The 16,657-nt window shown below is 38.5% G+C and overlaps 1 protein-coding gene and 1 non-coding gene across 2 annotated transcripts in view; one reads left to right on the top strand and one right to left on the bottom strand.

Moving 5' to 3' along the window:
* The window catches only part of GLG1 (golgi glycoprotein 1), a 123,691-nt gene that overhangs the window by 68,648 nt on the left and 38,386 nt on the right, over positions 1-16,657 (top strand). The window contains exons 2-4 of the mRNA XM_061137720.1: positions 7,082-7,114; positions 9,009-9,095; positions 13,112-13,327. Coding sequence (XP_060993703.1) covers positions 7,082-7,114; positions 9,009-9,095; positions 13,112-13,327 — 336 coding nt within the window. The remainder of the gene's footprint in view (positions 1-7,081; positions 7,115-9,008; positions 9,096-13,111; positions 13,328-16,657) is intronic.
* LOC133055287 (U6 spliceosomal RNA) lies at positions 4,765-4,871 on the bottom strand. Its single transcript, XR_009692586.1, has one exon. It is a non-coding gene; the product is annotated as a U6 spliceosomal RNA (small nuclear RNA).

Genomic DNA, 16,657 nt, shown 5'->3' with positions numbered 1-16,657 from the left:
CTCAGAATGTTCCTAATCAGAAGGAGGCATCAGGCTGTTTCCTAGCCTTCGGATTTTTGCAAGGCCATGAATGCAGCAGTACTACTGATTTGTTTTCTCTTGGTGATTAATACATGGAGTCTGTTGCTACTTCATTTAGTATCAGGTATGATCTGGTGGGTAGTTCAACTTGAGTAGATGTGATTATAGAATGTTTCATGTTTTAGACACAGTCTAACTCCCAAGCATTTCTGTTTTAGAAACTGGGACAACTTCCAAGTTAGTTTTGTGACTCCTTTAGTTTTTCCTGCCAGACTCATTAACTCAGCCTATTTGCCTTTGGGGAAATCATAGTCCCAGACTTGTACTCTCTGTAAAAATCATCCTCTTAAGTGAATGTGATGGTTGAATTAATTGAGAACATTCACACTCAACCTTTCCAGCAGTATATTCTGAAACCTGTTTGTTTTGATTTTGACCAGCAGAGAATGATTAAGATAAAGCAGTAGGAAACCGTAATCATAATATCAAATTACCTGCATTAAAAGATGTGGAATTCAACAAATACTGCTATTTTTAAGTTCCACATCTCAGGTTTTATAGACTCAGAAAGCTGGAGAGAATCTCAATCATCTTAGATAAATGCTTCTTTTTAAAAAAACCATAGTACACATTTATTTTTAAAAAATCCAAATATAAGTGGACCCATACAGATTAAACCCATGTCACTCAAGGGTCAGCAGTATTGCAGTGCATAATGAGTTTGATTATAAACTTTGATGATGATTCTGAAGACTGCTGTAGTAACGTCTAAAGCCTGTCTCGTGTTTGGGTTTTGAACTTTTTACTTTATATTGGGGCATGGTTAACAGTGTTGTGTTAGTTTCAGGTGTGCAGCAAAGTGGTTCAGTTACACATACTCATGTATGTATTCTTTTTGAAAGCCTGTTCCCATTTATATTCTTATATAATACTGAGCAGAGTTCCCCGTGCTATACCATAGGTCCTTTTAAATATAGCAGTGTGAACATGTCAATACGAAACTCACTAACTATCCCTCTTTCTCACCCTTCTTCCCTGGTAACCATAAGTGTGTTTTCTAAGTCTGTGAGTCTGTTTATGTTTTGTAAATAAGTTCACTTGTGTCTTTTTTTTTTTTTTTAAGATTCTCCATATAAGCAATAATCACACAATATTTGTCTCTCTCTGACTTACTTATGGATCTTTTTGAGATGATGATCACAGCTGTGGATTCTCTTCTCATGAAAACATACTTGCACAGAGGTTTGTGTTATTTTTCAAGACAATCTTACTCCTGAGTCTGTCATGAATCCTAGGTGACGAAATCCCTGTTTTATTCCAAAGCCTGTCCTCTAGGGTCTGAAGAAGTGGCACATCTAAAATCACAGAGCTTCTGTAGGTAACACCACTGCTAATCTGTTGGGTTTCCTCCCCCCAGCACCCCCCCCCCCCCCCCCACACACACACAGTTTCTATCCCTAAAAGCCCATTCTGAGTTTACAGAAATTGGAGGAAGGGTTAGGGGTGTTAAACCTTAAAACCAACTGTTTCAGCTTGTCTTACTTACCCAGTTAGGAGATTAAAAGTATAGCAATATCCCAAACATTTGAATCACTAATTTAGAAAAGTCAGATGAACTAATCAAAATTTTTTATAACCTGTTGTGGTTGTTCGAAGGGCTCATCCAGATCCCTTTTCATGTGTGCTCAGTTGTGTCCACCTCTTTGCAACCCCATGGACTGTAGCCCGCCAGGCTCCTCTGTCCATGGGATTCTCCACGCAAGAATACTGGAGTGGGTTGCCATTTCCTTCTCCAGGGCATCTTCCTGACCAGGCATCAAACTTGCGTCTCCTGCATTGACAGGCGGATTCTTTACCACTGAGCCACTGGGGAAACCACAGGCCTGATCCACAGTTGATCTAACTACCAGTTTCTACCCAGGCTGCTGGCCTCTGAATTCCTCACATAAATCAGTCTAGAGCACTTGTTCCGTTCCTTCACCCTGTCTACCTTGCTTTGATTTATTGTTTTGTTTGTTTGGTGTTTGTTTGGCCATGAGGCATGTGGGATCTTGGTTCCCTATCCTGGGATCAAACCCAGGCCCCTTGCATTGGGAGCACACAGTCCTGACCACTGGACCACCAGGAAAGTCCCCTGTCTACCTTTCCTTTTCTTGCTCCTCCCAAAGGCCCCCCCATCACTGTGCTCACAGAAAGCACCACAATAAGCTTTGGTTGCCATGTAGTATCCGTAAGTACACTTCAGTTTCTGTTGCCTTCTAGCGATGTGCCTTTGATTATGTGAGTCGATTTCTGTGAATGTCAGTATCTTTCTCTGTACACTGGACATGGTACCGTTTTTCTTGCCACCCATCTTGCTATAAGAAGTAAATGTAGCACCTGGCTCCATCCAGTGACAACTTTCACCATGTTCTGCTACATGCGTCTCGTTTGTTACTGGAGTCAGGCGGCTTTCTCAGCGCTCTTTGCTGCAGAGTGCCCAGGCGGTCTCCCCCACATGGTTCACCCAGCATGAACTGCGTTCCTTCTGTTTGGTCACTGCCGTTGGGGCGGGGCTGCCTCACGTCGTCTTTTTCCCTTGCCTCTATTCCTCATGATGTTTTTAATTGACACCAACATCTGCTGCTTCAGCAGGCTCTTCTTCAAAATTTGATCCTTAATTTAACAGAAGGTTATTTGTGAGAGTTTTTGTAAATTTGTCTCCCCCCAGTTTTCCATTATTAAGAGAACAGTTTTTTAAATTCCAATGAGGAAACACTTGATGTAGGAGACTTTTCGAAGTCCAGATTTCTATCTCCAGAGTAGTAGAGAGCAGCTAATTCTGTGGCAAAGCTTAGCCTCTAATTTGCTGCTTCCACAGGCTAGGCGCCTTCACTTTGCCTCTGATTTGAAGGGGTGGATTTGAGTGGAGGACTCCTAAACTGGTTAGAAGAGGCTTCAGCGCTCAGTTTTCTGTCTTCATCATGTTCTTATTATTTGAAAAAATTACTAAGCTTACCCTAGTAGATATGTGTTATTCATAAAATATCAATTATTCTAACATATATTACAAAAACATGAAAGTATAAATTAAAGGATGAGCTTTTCAAAAGAGAAAGCTTCAATTATTTTCTTCCTGAGCTCCAGGGAATCGTCTCAGTTGCATCCCTTTTGGAACAGCCCCTGGGCCTGTCTAAGCGTTTGGGTCCAGCTCAAGTCTGCTTTTGCTCATTTGCTTGAACTCACCATTTTATTTCTACAGCAGGATTGTAAACTACCTGTGGTTAGGGACAGTGCCTTACTCTGTAATCCCACAACAATCCCTGGCACAGTTTGGGGTACTTCATATGTATTCAGTATTTACTTGTTGATTGATTTCTTGGGATCATTTTATTTAGAGTATTATTTCACTGTTAATAAAAGGAAAAACATCTTCAGCCTCTTCCTTTCTTAATAGTTCCAGTGTTAGTCCCCACACTCTTCATATCCTAAGGTTAAAGATCATCAAGCCTGTCTGCGTGTACAGATTTGCAGAAGTAGATGTGCTGTCTGGTGAAGTAACTCGATTGTAACCTCATGGCAGTGGTGCAGGCTCGGAACCACACCTGTGTGAGCCCCCACATCTGTTTTTGTTCCTTGAGATTTCTGTCTTTTCGTTTCTTATCAAATGGCTGAGTGCTCAACTGTAGCATTTTCTTTTCTTTTTTTTTTTTTAAATACTTTCTCTGGAGTTAATATGTGCTGGTATTATGGGTTTACTACTTTGTATTTTGTATTTTTCAGGTTTCTGTTCTGTTCTTCTGAACAACCACTCTGTCCTTTAATTCTATAGGCTTTTTAAAATTTATGAGAGTAATCATTTGTAATTACACTTACAATTCTTTATAACTGTTCAATGAATCTCAGTGGCTTAACATCATAATCTTTTTCTCATAGCATTCCCTTTTTTTTTCCCATTTATTTTTATTAGTTGGAGGCTAATTACTTTACAGTATTGTAGTGGCTTTTGCCATATATTGACATTAATCAGCCATGGATTTACATGTGTTCCCCATCCCGATTCCCCCTCCCACCTCCTTCTCCATCCCATGACTCTGGGTCTTCCCAGTGCACCAGCCCTGAGCACTTGTCTCCTGCACCCCACCTGAGCTGGTGATCTGTTTCACCCTTGATAGCATACTTGTTTCAATGCTATTCTCTCAGAACATCCCACCTTTGCCTTCTCCCACAGAGTCTAAAAGTCTGTTCTGTACATCTGTGTCTATTTTTCTGTTTTGCATATAGGGTTATCGTTACCATCTTTTTAAATTCCATATATATGCATTAGTATACTGTATTGGTGTTTATCTTTCTGGCTTGCTTCACTCTGTATAATGGGTTCCAGTTTCATCCATCTCATTAGAACTGATTCAAATGAATTCTTTTTAATGGCCGACTAATATTCCATGGTGTATATGTACCACAGCTTCCTTATCCATTCGTCTGCTGATGGGCATCTATGTTGTTTCCATGTCCTGGCTATTATAAACAGTGCTGCGATGAACATTGGGGTGCACGTGTCTCTTTCAGTTCTGGTTTCCTTGGTGTGTATGCCCAGAAGTGGGATTTCTGGGTCATATGGCAGTTCTATTTCCAGTTTTTTAAGGAATCTCCATACTGTTCTCCATAGTGGCTGTATTAGTTTGCATTCCCACCAACAGTGTAAGAGGGTTCCCTTTTCTCCACACCCTCTCCAGCATTTATTGCTTGTAGACTTTTGAATAGACAAATATGGAACGCTTCATGAATTTGTGTGTCATACTTGCGCAGGGGCCAGGCTAATCGTCTCTGTATCGTTCCAGTTTTAGTATACGTGCTGCCAAAGCAAGCACTCTCATAGCATTCCTATATTGTCATCTTCTCTGTGAATAGAAAAACTAAATCTATAAAGAGAAAAAATTATTGTCAATTGCAAATCAAAACAGTGAGAGAGATAAAAACCAAACACTGGTCTCAGATTTGCAGTTCAGTTACATCTCTGTGGACTGCGTCATTCCTTCATAAAAGGTGCAGTACTGTGTACTTACTAATATGATTCACTAAATTAGATCATTGCAGTTAATGACAAGTTAAAGGTTTTGAAATTTTTATTATTTCATTTTCCTGATAGGCTTGTTAGTCATTTTTTTCTTCATTGCAGACACCCTCAAAACTTCAAGGGCTTTCTGCTTCTCTTGTCTCTCCTTGTCCTTGCAGCTCTCTGTATATGCTCTTCGCGTGGGGAATGGCAAGAGCCTGAGAGTACAAGCCCACCCGAGCACATTGAAGCCTCTGCTCGCGTCATGCCTGCTCACGTCTCACTGGACAGAGCAAGCCAGCAGCCTGGCCTGACATCAGTGGAGCAGGGTGTATACTCAGTCCACAGCAGGAGGCCGTGCAGAGTTACAAGGATAAGGGGCAAAGGATATCAAATCCTATTAAAGAGTGGAAAACTGGGGGAAATAATCTAGTCTACCACTGTAGGGAAGCAGGACGTTAAAACAGTCATTAATTTGCTAATGTAAGTCTTGTGAGCTATAAACATGGCAACACTTTTTTCCCATGAGTAACTTAAATCTTATTTGACTACTTTGAAAATTCTCCAATGCTCTGAATTTCTTTCAAGAATGCCTCTTTAAACCAAAGTTATTGTTTAATGGAAATGAACACAAGTAGAGATGCTAGTGATGTTAATTGCCATATGTGCTTTGAGGAAGAGGTAGAATTGCTGATTGACTGGGAAAAGTGGAAAGTATAGATGAAGAGGAGATAGATAGAAAACTGCCTAAACAAAAGAAAGCTTTCTTTCAAATAAACTGTTAAGTATTATAAATTAAGCACTTGGAATTGAAATGAAGGGAACAGAATTAAGCTAGATTAACTCACAGCATGGAGGCAGATTTCTAAGACTCATAAAGACACTTCAGAAAGGCATTAAAATGTCTATTCTTACTTAGACAAGAAGGGAGAAAGTTCAGAGGTGGTGTGTTATAATCTCACAATTGCCTAGCCATCCAAGTCAATTCTAATGTAATATTTTATATGTACATACAGAAATGAGTTTGTATGTTAGAATTAATGCCTGTTAAATACTATAGTGGAATGAATAGTTCCTTAGAAACCCTTTTTCTTCCTGAAGTGATGCTAGGTGTGTCTGTTTAGTTTGCTAATATTTTCTCTTTTCTGTACTGCCTTATTTCTTTCCTTGAATAGGGAGAATCTTTTTATTTTGAAAAATGGCATCATTTACAACATTTGTCAGGAATATTTCATAGAGGGGAGACAGAATTGACTTCGTTTGAGCTGGTTAGAAAGCTGTGGAAACTCAAAGTAAATAGTACTTTACTATTGTGTGCAGCATGACAATTGTGTCTCCTTTACCAGTATGAACAAGGAAATTAAAGAAGTGTACGGCAAAGCTGTGCAGTTTTAAGCATAACCTCATCTACTTTTTTGTCACAGAAATGAAGTTCATTTATTCTCTGTTGTATGTACCTGGCTTTATGAGCAAATGTATTCACGGGAATATAGAAATAGTTTTTTCAATATTATATTTTTAATCATGGACCTGCAAGGTCGCGGACTCTATGGTTAAAAATACAGCGCAGGGAGACCCTGTGTGCCCACCGCCTCGTTTCCCCTGGTGGTGACATGAGACTAATTTGTGCATCGTTGGCAGATCCTTTTTGCCCTCTATTTAGTAAGCCTGCTTTTTTCAGATAGCTAACTTTCTTTAAAGCAAGAACACCTATATTGTGCCTGATCCTCTTTAGCTTTCAGAATTACGAAGTATCGTGAAAGGATCCTTCTGTCAGTGTTGCTTTCTCTCTTTAGCATGTTCCTCTCCATTTCCCCAACTTCCAGGCTGTACCATAGATTGCAAAGGGACCGTGTCTCATCTCCTTTTCTGGCATATTCTCCTCAGCAGTCTAAAAACCTGCTCCTCCTATTGAGGAAATACAACCAGTTGGATATTCAGATTTCTTGTTTTGAGTTTATTGGTGGTATTTAAAAACTTGAGAGGATTTTTTTTAACATCATCTCTTCTTTTTTTTTCTTTTAGCCTGAAAATGAAATTTCTTCAGACTGCAATCATGTAAGTATGGATTTTCCATAATTTGCCATGTGTGTTATAATGTTTTCTTAAATGCACTTAATCTTAACAAGAGAATGATTAACCTTATCTAAGGGCCATGATAAATCTACAAATAATCCTCCATTGTAGAAACCAGCAGGCTTGGCCAAATAATGTTTGTAAACTTAACTTTTTCTTCAGTTACAGCTACCATATGAAATTGTTTCTTTGCATGTCAAGTTTACGATTTTAGAGTTTTGTCTTTTAAAGTTATTTAATTTAGTCATCATGCAGTCATCTGCTGTGTGCCAGACACTGTGAAAGAAGCTGGACACAATTAAACACCTCGAAGATGGAGACATTCGAGTTGGCAGATAAGAACTCCAGAGATAACTGCGATTAATGCATTCAGTGTCATATCTGTATCTGTATCTCCATATTGTCTAAAATCTAATATTAAAAGGAACTGATGTGAAATCACATCTGTGCAGAAAGTGCTGAATGCTTCGGTAGAAGCCTGTAACAGTACAGTGGGGACACAAAAGTGAATTTTGCCCTGGTGGGTTGATGTCCAGAAACATTTAATAGTGGAGATGATACTTGAGTTGTGTCTGCAAAGAGGAGTAGTTATATATCTGACAGTACTGGAAGAAATCACTCCGCCTCCTCATTATTTGGTATTTTGAATGGGAGACTGCAAGAACAGAGAAGCAGATTGGCTGCTTAAATTGATGACTTATTCTAGGTAAGGTCTAGATAAGACAGAGATTTAAAGTAAAACACCACAAAAACAGTAGAAGAAAGCATGAACGGGGGTAGGGTTTTTAAAATATAACACAACCTCAAAAACTATTAAAAAAAAAAAAAGATTTGTAAGTCTGATTGCATTACTGCTGTGACATCTTGTGATTGAATTAACCAAATATTGTACTTAGTCACATTACCTGCCATTGACCATAGACACCACTGGACAGTCTATCTTTTTCCTCCTGTTTTAACCTCCATTTCCTAACTCAGTATGTGTTCAAACATTTGCTTCTGTTTCCTGTAATAGTCCGCGAAGCCCTTCAGATTAGACTGTGTGTGATACATCTTCAGAAGTGCTAAGCAGATGTTTGAATGAATCAGTGAATGAGTGATTGTATTCTTTAGTCATGGAGTGAAGCAGTCTGAGAAAAAGGCTTCTCCATGTCCTACATCATAGAAAGCTCCTGCTCTGTTTCTCCCATCTGAGCAGAGTTTAAGAGCTCATTTTTGCTACTTTTCAGAAATTGAATCATGTATTGCAATTTTTTAACTGAAGCTGCAAAGATAAAGTAATATTGAGCCCTCACCTGTGAATAGTAATGGCTTTAGAGATTTTATAGTTTGAACCGTTGAAACAGTTGTGTAAAACAGAACTTATCATGTACTTGTCACGTTGAGGGTTTTAGAGGAATAAAGAAAGATACACTTGGGAATTAGACTCTGGATGACACGCCTTCATAAAAAGCATGTGAAAAGCACGGTTGATTGTGAAATCTGCAACTTAGCCTTCCAGTTCTGAGTTTCTGCGTTAGACTTTTTGATTTAAGAAGAATTTTGCATGTATACATATTTATATTTTCTTGGAAAAAGTCTTATCAGGGATTTTCATTTTAATTGTTTTTGACTTAAAAAAATTTGTCCTTAAGTAAAAATAGAAAAAAGTGTATGTTTGAATGGCAGTGCTTTATTTTGTTTCCACATTTTTCTCTTTTATCTGTAAATACAGTGACATTTTAATGTTACTTTTTGTTCATTAACTGAAGTGTAAATATGCTTTATCTGACTGTATAATGGAACTGTATCATTTGTAGTAACCACTAATGTTAAATTTCATGCTATTCTAAGTTTTTGTTTGTTTATTTTTTGTGTTCTTTTCTCTTGTACCTAGTTGTTATGGAATTATAAGCTGAACCTAACTACAGATCCAAAATTTGAATCTGTGGCCAGAGAAGTTTGCAAATCTACAATATCAGAGGTAGGTAGTGAAAGAAAGAATTTCGTGGATCTTTAATGATCTGAAAGAGAAAATTACATCTGTTGACCAGACCAGTCATTGAGGGAGAAACGAGTGATTCCGTTACTCTACTTTTCTTGGAATTCACATATGTCTTGGTTCAGAGATAGACTCGGGTTAGGGGGGGTGTGTAATTAGACTTCTTTTTCTTCATCTGCACTCATAGTAGGCTGCTGTTGATTCAGGCAGGTTGGAAATCAGGCTCTTTCTGTCCCCAGATGGAGAGTACAGTCACTCCTGTCATCAGTGAGTGCTCTCACACGTTGTACAGCCTGCTTATGGCTGGGGCGTGTCAAGGTGGTTTACCCGGGAGGCTCATAAGCAGTCCTGAGTGTTTTGGCTGTGCACTTGGGCCAGTTGAACCACAGAGGCATATGCTCCAAATAATAGGAGTTAGCATTATAAAGGTTTAGTGAAAAGGTTATATATATTGTTATAAATGGATATTGCATATAAAGACAAAAATAATTACTGAAAATATAATATTGCACGTATGCTAATTGGTGATATTTTTCTATTATTTCTCTTGGCTCAGTATAAATATCAGATGATATTAGTGAAAATTGTGGTATTGAACATTGTAATTTATTTTCTTTTATAAAATTAGTGGTAGAAATTTCATGAAGTTGGGGATTTCTACATACTGAAAGAATCACAAAGGAAATAATTGCTGCTTTTCTGTCTCAAAGTTAATAATCAGAGGTCTTGCATCATATAGATTTGTCCCCAAACTACCCTATTTTTTTTAAAAAAATATGTTTATTTATTTGACTGCTCTGGGTCTTAGTTGTGGGATCTTTAGATGTGACATGTGGGATGTAGTTCCCTGGTCAGGGATTGAACCTGGACTCCCTGCATTGGGAGCGCAGAGTCTTAGCCATTGGACCCCCAGGGAAGTCCCCTCACTACCCTGTTGATGACTTACGTTAGGACCATCTTCTTCTGAGCTCTTAAGGGCACCCTACTCCAACCAGGTGAGTCCTCAGCTCATGTACCTCACTTGGCGCTGTATGGGATCTTGGAGAACCTGGTTTCTTCCTCAGACCTTCTACTGCTGCATCAGATGTGCTTTATTCTTCTAAAGCAGTGACCCTTCTTCAAATATGTTGGGGCTTCAGAATAGAATAGCTTACTTTAAAACTTTGATATTCAGCGTTTAGGTTCAGTATCATGTACCTCAGACTCCCTTGGCTAACTCTGTGGCTAACTACACACACCAGTTTGAGTGCCACGTGGAGATTTAGCTCAGAGAGTACGCAGATTCCTCAGAGTAATTTCACCCTTTGTTGGTTTTATCTGTCTGTATTTATAAAGTAAAACTGTTGGGACTTCCCTGATGGTCCAGTGGTTAAGACTGTGCTTCCACTGCAGGGGGCATAAGTTCAGTCCCTGGTCAGGGAACTGAGATCCCACATGCTGCCTGGGCATAGCCAAATAAGTAAGTAAATAAAACTGGCTTCCTTGTAATGTGTGTGCTATATTATGGCCCTCTTGTAATCTTTGGAGGATGTTGTGGTTTTATAACAGATTCATATAACAGGGGTACTTCACCCTCTATAGAGGGAGTCATACTGGAGTCAGAAAAATTAATTATCAGGAAAAATTAAACATTTTATTCTACATTTCCCTCTTTTTTAATTTCGGAGTTATTCTTCCAAGGAGGAAAACAACATCATAAAAATACTGAAGACTGCAAACCGGACTTTTTATTTACTCTCCATGATTGAGTCAGATATTCCCTGCTTTTCTCTTGGATTATGTCAAAAGTAGAGTGACTGTAGCATTTTTCTAATGGTTCCTTAAGAATCTGTTCCCCAGCCACGTCAGAGTTTACTTCCATTCATAAATACGTTGATGATTTAATGCTGTTTTGCATTGTTATTCTTGTAAGTTTTTTGTTGTTGTTGTTTTTAAACTTCTCTCCAATACAGTGGTTCGAAAAAAGCATAAAATTTTAATTCAGATACCACATCTGGTTGTAACTGGTGGTGGACCAAAATACAAATAGGTACAACATCTCTGTGTTTCAGTAAAATCTCAGGTGATTGAAGCTAAATATACATTTAATTTCTTATTCAGGCTTCAATTCAAAATGTCTAGCAGTCTTCAGATTTTTAAACCATTGGTTGCCTAATAGACCCTGTCTGAATACTTGCTCTTCATTGTTTTAAAAACCCAGGTGTCTTCCACAAGTCCTGTTGGTTTTTTTTTTTCTTTCATGCAGGGCTTTTTTCATTAGTTGGATTATAAACACTGAGATTTTTAAGCAGTTATTTCTCCTTTTACTTTTGAAACTTACCTCTGTTTTACTTTTTAAAAAAAATCACAAACAAAAAACCCTTTTCTTGGAAGTACATTTATGGCCCTCTTCTTAGGCATCATCAAAAAAAAAAGAGCCCAAGGTTAAACGGAAAGAATTGCATTCAGCTTGTTGACTGTTGAAGATCTCTGCTGCCTGTAGAAGCCAGTGTGAGGCTGTTTAATTCCCCAAGTTTGCTTCTTTGAAAATAAACAGGATTTTCTCTCTTGAACTGAGTCTGTGACTTGCTCTGAGTTTAATACTGGGGTTAGACATGAAGAGACTCAGTGGCTTATAGGACTGTTAGTGTGTGGTGTGTCCTTCACCCTGTGCCTTCTGGAAAAGGAGGTTGTATTTGTCTTATCAAGTGCACATATTTACCAGAGGTGGTGTAAGAGTGGAGAATGGTCTCTGTTGGTTAGAAAACACCCAACAAAACGTTCCCTTCTCATTCATATTAAAAACAAACATTTACATTTGGCTGCTTCCTCTTGTCAAAACTGCCGTTTTTGTTTGTTTTTAATTTCTCCAAATGTAGTAGGCGTTTTCCAAACAACCCTCTGTGCTTTATAATTCAACCTTAAAACCCTGTAAGTAGATTTCACTTTTTATGATTGAACTTCAACACTTTTAGGCTAATTTCCTTCCTTAGCACTTGTGGTTTTGGATGCACTTTGCAGAGACACTACCTATGTGGGGCCACTTTGTGCTTGATCCACTAGATCATATGTCTGAATGGCCCAAATTAGAATTGCAGTGGCCTTCCCCTTCCTAGACTTCTTGCCAGACTGCACTGAACATCATTTTTAAACGTGTTTCTGTTTCAGACCGCAGTGGTGACGCTGGGAGTCTACTCAGTTAAAAAACATGCCCACTTTCTTTTCTACTCTAGTTCTGCTCATCTCCATTAGTTAGGCTTTCAGTGTTATTTACAAATTGCTGTTGATGACAACTGAAGAGACACATTAAGTTGAAATTTATTTGCCAGACGTTAAAAATGGAAAGTAAATAATCTGCCTCTTTATGGAGTTAAATCCCCCACATGTTTTCCTTCTCTCTTACCTATTGTCTAAGTAAACTAGCACTACGGGAAAAAAAAAAAAAAAAAAAGCCCAAACCCATAGTTAATTCAGAACACATTAATGTCATGTTGAGAGGTAAAATAGTACAATCCCCCCCCTTTAGTAATTAGGTTTATCTAACAATAATAGTTTGCTGTGTAGGTTGGCTTGAGATATGCAACTGGACTTTAGTTCTGCACCTGTTTCTCAGACCTATGCCTTAGATTAATCTTATCACATTTTTTGCATGGGTAATGGTAATTCTCAGTAGAATCATTTTAAAAAGAGCTGTCAAAAACTCTTCTCAATAAAATACATTTTAAGAAATTTTCTCAATAAACTGAAATTTTTTTTAAAAAGCTGTTTTACTTCATTTAAGCCTGGATTTTACCTACGCATTTGTTTCTGTGTGTATTTTCTTGCAAAACACATTAATCAGGTATTTCCTAGAAAGTGCAGAAGTCTTAATAACATAGCACACTATTTTCTTTACAATTAAAGCATTTCTCAGTGTTTTCTTTCAAGACAAAACAAGAAGATATCACTGTCTCTTTTGTAAAGGTTGTTTGGTAAGAGAGTAGAATGCTTTCGTAAAATAGCCACTTTGCTTTGAGCAGATCAAGGAGTGTGCCGATGAGCCAGTTGGGAAAGGCTACTTGGTCTCCTGCTTGGTGGATCACCGAGGCAACATCACCGACTACCAGTGCCACCAGTACGTCACCAAGATGACGGCCATCATTTTCAGTGACTACCGGCTCATCTGCGGCTTCATGGACGACTGTAAAAACGACATCAACGTGCTGAAGTGTGGGAGCGTTCGGCTTGGAGAAAAGGTATCCTACTTCACTGGCTTCACCAGAGGGAGCTTACAGATTTGATGAGTGAGCAGCTTTGTATAACTGGCATGGAGAAGATTTGGAGCTGGCATTGGGCTCAAAGTTGAGGTCCAGACAGCCCTGGTACCTAAGGCTAGTTTGCCTGTGGATGCACTTTATCTGTTTGTAACCAAATGTTTCGGTACTGTGTGGGGAAGTAGAGGAATTAATATCTGCTAAGATTAGTATTATCTTCAAAATGCAAAACCAGCTAGTACTTCTTACCTATAACGTTCCTCTGGAAAAGCTTTCTGTAGTCTTGAGGGAAAAGTAGTTGCATTAGGAGAGACTCAAGTTCTCTAACCTTTCTTAGCATATACCTCACTGTTGTCTAAAAAAATTACTTAATAAACTCACCAGTACAAAAGTTAGCATATTTAAATAGTAGAAAATTTTAAAAATATGTGAAGGGTACTTCTAGCTTATCAAAAGAAAGGTACTCTGTAAATAGGATATGTGTTATCTTTGTGTCAGAACTAGTTTTAGTAAAGACAGGAGAGAAAAGAACTCCCTAGCTTCTTTCTCCTTAATTATATCTGATCTTTCTTTTGTTTTCATTGGTCTGTGGTCCAGAAGGTCACAGTGGAGGTTTGTGCCTAATCCGTTTGCTCAGCAGAAGTGAAAGCTCCTGAGAAGTAGTAGGTGTCGGTGGGAGAGGCAGCTGAGACCTGTGGATGGCATCAGCTGTTAATTGCCGCTGCTCATTAACCTGCTGTTTAGGGAGTGTGAGAGCAAAGCCCCTCTGTTCAGAGCCCTGCTTGCAGGCCTCCATCCTCGGCCGGGACGTGGTGGTAGGATTCTGGAGCTGTGCACACCAGTTCAGATGAAGTTTTGAGGGCTGGCCATTGTCTGGCTGTCACCAAGTCCCCTTTGCTCCACACTAGCGCATGGCTCTGGCCCGTTCCCAGGGCCCCTGAGTCAGTCTTGAGAGCTCTGTGCGCTGGCATACAGCTTCCAGGCAGCTCATGAGAGGCCATGAAGAAGACTGATTCTTGGCTTTCCCAACACATTTTAGAAATGGCACAAAAGCACTTAAGTCACCCTGATAATTCAGAAGCTCCGGTGACTTTATTTATAGTGCTGAGGATTAATATCCAGTTCCATGTCACTCTTAAAAATCATCACATAAGTGTTCCAGACACACTTTTCAGGAATCTGTGATGACACATTGTCATATCTGTGGTCAGTGGTCCATGCTGTAGAACAGACCATTACAGTCCACCTCTCCCTGTAGTAGTTCTTCCCCATTGCCCACCAAGATAGTTGCTCATCAGCTTCCCAGTAGCAATCTGGATTGTCCAGATAAAACCTGATTTTGGCTGCATGTATAAGTTACTAAATCGGTATTGACTTGAACAGTGGCAGAAAATACTAGTGCCAGAGCCCAAAGATGTGACAGTGAGTGTTGCTTTTTCGGCTTTGTTAAAATAACAAAAAATGTTATATGGGGCATCCAAAAGCACATTTTTGTAATTTTCATCTTTTGTTGTACCTGCTAGTTAGATGAATTTCTCTTTATACCAGGCCCTCACCTTAGCACCCTAGATGGACTTCTGAAAAAGCATGTTCTTTCCTGCATGTGTGTGTGTGTGTGTGCACGCATGCACGCTCAGTTATGTCTGACACTCTGTGACCCTGTATGTAGCTCTCCAGGCCCCTCATGCTAATGCTGCAGCTAAGTTTAAAAATGATAGCAGTCTGTCTTCAGCTCTCCCTTGCCTTTTCTAAATATAGTTGACTTCTCTGAAATCAAGTTATTTAGATAAGAAAATTATTCTGAAAATTAATAAATCAGGTTCTGACCACAGAAGAGAACATGCTCATCAGATTTAAATTTGTTGCCCTGAAGCTTGCAGTCTCCTCTGTGACTGGCTTTTAACTGCCCTCCAGAAGTCAGAGAAGAGGGGTCATGGTTAATCTGTTAGTACACTGCCTTTTGTATGAACATTTAAATGTCATGATTTCAAAACTATATTTTTTTCAGAATATTATTATATGTAAATTTTAAAAATAAAGGCTATATATTTAATAAAACTTGGAATTTTCTAAATAAATATTTTTTAAATAATTATTTTTAAAAAGAAAAAGCAGATCTTTGAAAGTAAATGTAAATAACTCGTATCATCTGAAGAGAAAGCAGAATGTGACGTCCAGTACAGGAACTTAATGTGGACATGTGCCTCCTTATTACTGCTTCTATACTTTTCACTCAGTAGTTGTATCATTCTGTCATTCTCTCCTTTTAAAACCAACTACTGTGAATAGTTCAGATGTTCTTTTTGTCTCTATCTAGGCAGGTAGGTCACAAAAAAATCACAGATGTTGAAATGGAGGATAATTAATAGCAGAAATGAAAACTGAGTTCTTGCCCCTTTTTCTGATTTGTGTTGTCACTCTCTGGTCTTCCAAAAAAATATTTTTTTTTAAAGCACAAGGTGTATGGAAGAAAAAATATTACCTACCGAACTGCTGAACACTTACATGGACACTGTATACTAGTTTTAAGCCTGACATTTGTCTCACCACAGTAGAATTTTAAAAATTCACTGTAACTCCATTTATAGGATCATTTGATATGCATATGTGAAGCTTGCATATTAACAAGTTACCTTCTTAACATCTAAGCCAAAGTAACTTCATTTCTTGTAGATTATGTGCTGGTGTACAGTCCCTTGCTTTCATTTGTATTCAGTAATAACCCTGCAGTCTTCTTTATCAAATATTTGCATATATTTGAGTTTTGTAACTGAATCTGGCTGACCTGGAAAGCTCAGAGACTCTGGAGAACTGAGAAGAATTCTTGAAAAATCTTTTATTTGAAAAAATTATCTAAAGTTATGATAATAATAAAAGAAAACATCTCATGAAGGTGATGTTATGGCTTAATGCCAGTATGTGGTGCTATAATTGCTGTAATTAAAATTACATTTCACATTCCTTAGAGGGTCTCACATGGTGACGCTGCTATGTTTAAACAGTTGTGAACCCTAAGCGTACAGAGAAGCATTTAGATTCATTGCAGGGAAATAATTTCTTTACCCTGTGAAGCCAGAACTTAAGGCTAGGTCTAAATGGAGAACTGACAAGCGCGCTGTTATTTTCAGTCTTTTCTGTATGATTGTGGCCTAATTGCTAGTGACCATCTCAGGTGTTTCATGAGTTACTCGACTTTGGTATAAGACATTGCTTTATACTATGAAATCATGTGTATCAATCTCTTGTAAACTGTAAATAATAAGTGATTGATGTGTTTCCAAATCTTTGTTATCACAGGTTTGTTTTTACTTT

Source organism: Dama dama, chromosome 4 (genome assembly GCF_033118175.1).
Source record: "Dama dama isolate Ldn47 chromosome 4, ASM3311817v1, whole genome shotgun sequence".
Lineage (NCBI taxonomy): Eukaryota > Metazoa > Chordata > Mammalia > Artiodactyla > Cervidae > Dama > Dama dama.
Note: the sequence above shows the minus strand (reverse complement) of the source record. Positions and strands in the feature narration are given on the sequence as shown.